The 7,288-nt window shown below is 57.2% G+C and overlaps 1 protein-coding gene across 1 annotated transcript; it reads left to right on the top strand.

Annotated features, from left to right (window-relative positions):
• The first annotated feature begins 361 nt into the window (after positions 1-361).
• On the top strand, positions 362-4,335 carry CCDC177 (coiled-coil domain containing 177). The gene is made up of 2 exons (XM_045070987.1): positions 362-695; positions 1,702-4,335. Exon 2 carries the CDS (start codon positions 1,730-1,732, stop codon positions 3,848-3,850), a length of 2,121 nt encoding a protein of 706 aa, XP_044926922.1. The 5' UTR covers positions 362-695; positions 1,702-1,729; the 3' UTR covers positions 3,851-4,335.
• Positions 4,336-7,288: the final 2,953 nt, after the last annotated feature.

Raw genomic sequence — 7,288 nt, 5'->3', positions numbered from 1 at the left:
GCAGATATATCCACCGTGTGTGTGTGTGTGTGTGTGCGCGCGTGTGTGTATCCATCTCCAAATATATATATATATATCTCCATCCCCACCAAATACATACATATCCATCTCCCCTCAAATATACATACATATATATATATATATATATACATATATATCCATCTCCACCAAATATATATAGATCCACCTCCCCCAAATATATATATATGGAGATAGATAGATCTCCATCCGCACCAAACAACATAATATATCCATCTCCGCCAAATATACAAGTATTTCTCTTCTTCGCCCTCTAAGCAAACAAACCAACACCCTTGAACGTCCACCAGGAGGCGCCGGGGGCGTCGCCAGACCTGCGGTACCTTCACGGTTGGAGAGAATGCGAGGGATGCAGCAGCGATGGAACCCGGCTTCCTTTTTCAAGAACCAGTGTGAGGGAAAGGAGCAGAGCCGCGTTATTTTAGGGAGACCTTGTCGCACTCCCCCTCCCGCGGGTAGGGAGCATCTGGGATGTGTGCGGGCCCCATGGAGAGACCCTGGCGGTGGCTGCGGTGGCAGCTTGGGCTCCTACCGCGGCTGCAGCCGGCAGTAATCCGACCCCGCGGGCGCGGGGATTGAAGACGCGCAAGGGAGAGCGGCGAGCGGCGAGCTGCGAACAAAAGCCCTCCGCGCGGGGCCCAAGCCCGGGACGTGCGGTGAGTGAACCTGCCCTGAGAGCCAGGAGCTGCGGGCACTGGCGTGGCCGGGCTAGCTGAGTCCCCAGAGCCCACTTCGCAGCGATACGGTAGGGGGATTCGGAGAGCATCCAGGGGCAGGTGTCGGAGCTTAGATGGGAGTGAATGGTGCCTTTAGCACGTTCAGACTTGGAGGAGATCGGGTGCATTTGAGAGGACCCAGGCGCCTTCTCCATCCCCAGCAAACACCGGGGGTGGGGGTAGGAGGACCGGCATAGCTCCCAGCAAGCTCTGTCCAAAAGACAGAACAAGAATCGAACACCTCTCCCGGGCAGGCCTTCTGTAATTGAGGCATTTGTTTCAGCCCTTCCATCAGCCCCGGGCCCCGGGGCCTGGGTCTCCTTTGGCAGGGGGCAATCATGTAATATACATCATGTAAATTTAATCATACAAATCAGAGGGCCTCTGAGCCTAATCCCAAATAAACTTCTTCCCTAGGTAAATGGGGTCCTCGCAGCCATGCACTTTGAGGATGAACAGGCCTCTTCTCTCTCTTTTTTTTTTTTTTTTTTTGTTTTTTTTTTTGTTCCTGCAAAGCTGCATCCCCGGTCCCCGCCTAAGCTGCAAACAAATACACTAATCCTCCCGGGAATCCTCCACCGCCTCCCTGGCCGGCTACTGCCTGCACCGCGATCTTTTCATCTTAACTTGCAGCAGGAAGGAGATGCATCCAGCGGGCCAGACGCCCTGGGGAGCCGGGCCCCAGGCCCTTGCCCCGCACACTCGGGCTGAGGAATGTTGAGGCTTTTCCGGTCGCACAGTCTCATCCCTCCTACCACTCTCCCCGACCCCCCTCCACCCTCGCCTGGGTTTTCAGGGCATTGGTATTATGATTTACGTCCCATCGGGCCTCTGAGCCTAATCCCAAAGCTGATTAAGTTGGGGGTGGGGGTATGTGAATGGGGCGGGGGGGGGCGGGGGAACTGCTCTCATGTATTCCTCGATGTCCCTACCTTGTCTTGCGCAGGGACTCCACAAAAGGACAGGACTCAGCCATGGTGGACCCGGTGCCGGAAGAGGAAAAGGAGGGAGCCGAGCCTGAAGGTTCGGATGGGGATGCAGCCGCCGCACCTGGCCCCCCCGAGGCACAGGGGGCCCAGCAGCCCGCCGCCTCCTCGGCCTCAGCCTCAGCCTCGGGCTCGGCCTCGGCGGCGGCGCCCCGCAAGGCTGAAGTCCCGAGCGCAGCGGAAGAAGGCGGGCGGCGGGAGCAGTCTCCTCTGCTACACCTGGATCTCTTCAACTTCGACTGTCCGGAGGCCGAGGGGAGCCGCTACGTGCTGACCAGTCCCCGCTCGCTGGAGGCCTGCGCCCGCTGCGCAGTCAAGCCCGTGGAGCTGCTGCCACGGGCCCTGGCAGACCTGGTGCGCGAGGCCCCGGGCCGCTCCATGCGAGTGGCCACCGGCCTGTATGAGGCCTACGAGGCGGAGCGGCGCGCCAAGCTGCAGCAGTGCCGGGCCGAGCGAGAGCGCATTGTGCGCGAGGAGAAGCGGCGCCTCTTCACGCCCTTGGGGACTGCGGCCACCGCCGCCTCGGTCCCCGGAGCAGCTGGCAGCAGCAGCAGCTGCAGCAGCGCCAGCCTCCCGGGCTCGCCTGCGCCGCGCGCCACCCGCAAGGCCTCTTCCAGCCCATCTCCAGCCCGGACGCAACCACCGCCCGCGGCTTCGCGGGCAGGTAGGAAGAGCCACTCGCTAGACTCGCTGTCCCGTCGGCGCGAGGGCGCCCTCAGTTCTGAGTCTGGCGCGTCGTCGTCCTCCTACAGCGGGGAGAGCCTGCGGGAGCTGCGCTGGCCTCCGCGGGCCTCAGCCAGGAACAGCTGTCCGGCGGGCTCCGCGTCCTCCGCCCCTAACCCCCTGGGCCGTCCTTCCGCCCTGGCCTTGGTGCCGCTCACAGGCCGCAGCTTCAGCCTAGGTGACCTGAGCCACTCTCCGCAGACGGCTCAGCACGTGGAGCGCATCGTGCGCCAAGTGCGCGCCGAGCGGGGCCTGCGCGGGGTGCCGGACCGCGACCGAAAGATCGCGGCTCTGATGCTGGCGCGCCACCAGGAGGAGCGCCTGTTGCTGGAGCAGCGCGCCGCGGCGCACGGCCAGTGGGAGCAGCAGCGCGTGCGGGCGGAGCAGCGGCGGGAGCGCGAGGAGCGGGAGAAGCAGCGCGCGCTGGAGCAGGGCCGCCGGGCCTGGGCGGCGCAGGTGGAGGAGCGGCGCGGCCGTCGCGGGCGCGAGGAACGGGAGGAGGCGCGGCGGCGGCAGCGGGAGTGCGAGCGCAGCGAGGAGCGGCGGCGGGAGCTGGCCGAACGCCAGGGCCTACTGCGGCGGGAGCGGGTTGAGCGCGCGGCCCGGGAGGATCGGCTGCGCAAGCTGCAGCAGGAGCAGAACCTGAAGCAGCGGGAGGAGGGCCTACAGGAAGGGCGCGAGCGGGCCGAGATGGTCCGCAGGGAGCGCGCCCAGCGTGCGGCCCGCACCAAGCAGCGGCAGGAGGGCCAGCTGCTGCGGGAGAAGCGGGAGCTGAGCCGGGCGGAGCGCGCGCGCCACGAGGCGCTGCTGCAAGGCCGGGCCCGGCAGGAGCGCGCGGAACGAGAGGGCTTGCGGAGTTCCCTAGAGGCCAGCTTGGGCCGCGCACAGGAGAACTACGAGCAGCTGGTGGAGCAGCGCGCGCGCGAGCTGCGGGAGCGGGCCCGGCGGGAGGAGCTGCAGGGCCGGCGGGCCAAGGAAGTGGCGGAGCGCAAAGGGCGCGAGCACCAGGCGCACCTGGAGGCGCTGGCCCGGGCCGGGGAGCGGCGGCTGCAGCACGCTACGCAGGCAGCCGAGGAAGCTGTGCAGCAGAAGGCAAGGCGCGTGGGCCAGAGCCGGTTGGAGAAGGAACGAGCCCAGCGCGCCAATAAGGAGAAGGTGGAGAGGGACGAAGACTCCCGCCGGCGGGAGCTGCTGCAAGCCATCGGGCGCAAGCTCGAGCGGAGCGAGCAGCTTTCTCGGGAGCGGCGGAGCGCACTGGAGACCGCCCGCTCCACGGCCCGGGCCTCCTTCCACGTGAGGGAGAAGGTACGCGAGGAGACCAACACGCGCTCCTTCGACCGCATGGTGCGGGAAGCCCAGCTGCACGCCAGCCTGGACCGCAAATGACCACCGTCCTGGGCTGGCCAGGCTGCCAGGCTCAGCCCTGCGGGGCCTCCCTTGGCATTTATGACCAGACTAGGGGAGTCTTCGGTTGCAGCTCAACGCCCTGGCCTCGCCAGGGTCTTGACCAGTGAGGCAACGAGAGGACAGAAAGACCTGAGAGCCCACCGCCTTTTAAAAAAACAGACTTTATTTGAAAATGACATAGCACAATCTTTAACCACATCCATCCTGGGTGGCTCCCGCAGCGGCCCTTGCCATGCTTCCCAGTGTGTCTTTGGGCTTGGAATAGAAAAAGAACTGGGAGAGGGGGGCTGAGGGGGGACGAGGCGAGGGAGAGCCTCTGTAGGAGAGGGTGTAGCGGTGGCCGCCCCCTTCTGCAGCAGTCAGCCCAGGCACCTTCCGCAGCAGTCAGCCCAGGCACCTTCCGCATATTGTTGCCTGGGGTGACATTGGTACCTGCAGCTGAGGTGGCCTGACCTTGGCTCCCCTCCATCTTTTTAAAATAATGGCAAGTTGCACAAAGCTCAGAGGCCTCGCAGAAAAGCACAGCTCTTCCAAGGTGTTAGACCACACCAAGGGACGCCAAAAACGATTGGTTTTTGTATGCTTGACTTTTAATCTGCCACTTGAGCAAACTCTGGTCTCGGTTATGGTAGTTTTTTGGTTGATTCCCCTAGGCCTTCTAGTTAGACAATCATCTGCAAATAATGATCCATTTGTGTCCCCCCCCCAACCCTTATTCTCCCCAGCGACACAAGAAATCGGTTGGTTGTGTGATGCTGTTTGGCTGTAGTGGAAGCCCCCAGCCCCTGGGGATGATGAGTTCCCTAGGCAGCATCGTTCCCCCCGATTCTGTTTTCTTGCAGGGTAGCTTCAGGGGAGGTCGTGTCTGATTCCTACCTCCCGGTGTGGAGCCCACTCCTCAAAAGACAGCAGCCATGCCTTATGAAGCAGAGCTACCTACCTTATGTGCCTGCCCAGGCGGATCCTCCCTCAGTTTCCAGCCCTGGGTGCAGTCCTGAGGGTGGGCCCAGCGAGCATGGAGCTAGAATCTCTCGGTGAAGGAGCCATCCAGCTGCCTTCAGGGTAATCTGTGGTGGCTAGCCTTGCCGCTTTGCTGTGGAGAGTTGTGGCCGCTATGGTTGGTAGTATAGCTTGCCCTCCTCCCTCACACGAGGAAAAAGAGAATGTTCCCCCTTAAGGTCCTGGTTCCCCCTCACCTTTGCTGAAAGTGTCGAATCATTCTTTCCGTGCCTCACCTTCCCCACTGGCCAGACGGGGCTGTCAGTACTCTTCTCCTGGTACCTCAAGGTCTTCTGGATCCAAAGCACTGCCTCAGTATTATTTGCTGGTCTCCCTTGTGCCTTTCTTGACCTGGAGTAGAGAGGCAGGAGGGCTGCCATTGGCCTAGTTCGTTTCTGGGAACATGAATTCCTGGGCATTGGAAGGGGCAGTGCATCACAGCAGATAATCATTTAGCTTCTGGGGGAAAATATTTGCAAGACCAGGCCACCTCCTGGTCCAAAAAGTCCCACTCAGTTGTCTTCAGGCAACTTTAATGTCTAGAGTGCTTCCTTCCCATGAAGCTGAAATTAGCCTCTGGCCATATCCACCCACTGACTCTGCCTTCATCACAGAAAACATTACATTTTACATTAAATCAGGATCAGGAAATAAAAGTTACCAAAAAATAAAAATAAGAGAAGAATCAGGGTAGAGAACTACTATATTAGACATGTTTCGTGTATATTCTGCTGGACAGAATTGTCCCTGAAATGTCTGGTATTACACACACACACACATACATACACACTTCACCCATACCCCCTTCCCCGGTTGCATGCCTGCAGGTGCAAAAGTATTGTGTAGAAAGGAGTAATATTTCGGTGTTACACAGAAGCTGTGCCAAGGTTTATTTCTTGAATGGCTGAATTTTCTCCTCTGATTTTCTTCTTGTTGGTAACCAGATTATCAGTGAGCTAGCTGGAATAATTGGTGTTGTCCGTGAGTCAGGGGCATTTAACTAAAAGGTTAATTTGATACTGATTCTTACCTTGTGGCTTCTGATTTCCTAGAGAGCTTTTGAAACCTGAATAGAAAACTCCACCTCAAACTACTTTCTTCCAAAGTACGTGCATTCATCTGAGAAGGACACAGTCTGATTTTCTGGATAACGCACTGAAAGGTACACAGGTGATCTTACCTTGCCCTCTGTTCAGTTTGTTTGCTGACTTACTGAGTGACTCTGGATAGATCACCTCTCTGTGCCTTGGTTTCCCCACCTGTGGAATGGGTATCGTGACTTCGGCCCTCCTCAGCACTGTGAAGATGAATCAGAATCAAGTGGTTTCTCAGCCCTATGACTTTATAACTGCAGGTGCAATGGCCAGACAGAAGGGATCATGTGACTGGACTATGCCCAGAGACTACAATGTACTGTCGTGATCTAGTGCAGAAAAGAATGGTCTCAAAAAGCACGTTGCTGCTACCTGGAATTTAAATAAAGTAAAAAAAAAAGAAAGCAAATTGCAGATCATAGTGTCCCATGTGATGCAAAGGCCCAGGTCTGAATCTGAATGTCACCAAATTAGAGGTTTGCACTTAAGAGAAGAGCACTGTGTAAAGGAAAAAAAACTTGGATTCCAAAAACAAAAACAAAAAAACAAAAGAGAGAGAGAGATCCACACAGCTGAGTAAAACGAAAACAAAAACAGAAACCAGACATGGTCATCGTAAAGAATGATTCTTCTAAATTTCAGACTATCCTCTAGAATATAGACCCATCTCTATATCCTAGGATAAATGGTCCTGTTGCCCTTTGAGGAGGAGCAATTTCCAAGAATCCTTTGTCGGGCCCTTCATTTATATTCTCTTTGACATGATACCAGAGAGAAGTGGTTCTTATTCTGAACCATAGCAAGGGACAGTTGGAGGGTTGGGGGGCAGTGGGAATGGTGGGTGGAGAAAGGTGTACTTCTCCTAATGTAAACATTTTAACAAGTGCCCAGAGCTGACCTCAGAGCACCATGCTGGAGGTTTTCTCACCATCCAGGAAATGGCAGCCCCGAAGGGGTCTCAGACCTTTCTATTTGCCTTCTTGGAGAGTCCCCTGGCTCCAAAAAGAGACAACGTGAAATGGATTAGGAAGGAGTGGGAAGGGTTGGAAGAAGCCTTTGTTTGGTTCATTACCAAGGAAACAAGCAGGACAAAACTGTTTCAGGTGGAAACCTCAGTAAAGCTAGTCCAGTGCCCTGCTCAAGCAATGACCAGTGCCTACACCACCTCCGGACAGGAAGATGGATGTTTCCCTCCAGAAGAACACGGGCTGAATCTTCAAGGGATTTGCCAAACGTGAAGAGGGGATGGAGGAGTGAAGTCATATCATAACACAGTTTGTGTTCAAGCTCCTCGGTAAAGGTCACCAGTTCTCATTCTTCGCCT

Source organism: Mustela putorius, unplaced genomic scaffold (genome assembly GCF_011764305.1).
Source record: "Mustela putorius furo isolate JIRA1106 unplaced genomic scaffold, ASM1176430v1.1 tig00000129_pilon_pilon_pilon, whole genome shotgun sequence".
NCBI classification, from domain to species: Eukaryota; Metazoa; Chordata; class Mammalia; order Carnivora; family Mustelidae; genus Mustela; species Mustela putorius.
The sequence above is the reverse complement of the archived record's forward strand: the minus strand, read 5'-3'. Positions and strand labels throughout refer to the sequence as shown.

Excerpts from the sequence above, each read along its gene's own strand:
- CCDC177 (XM_045070987.1), top strand. The coding sequence starts at position 1,730 with ATGGTGGACCCGGTGCCGGAAGAGGAAAAGGAGGGAGCCGAGCCTGAA.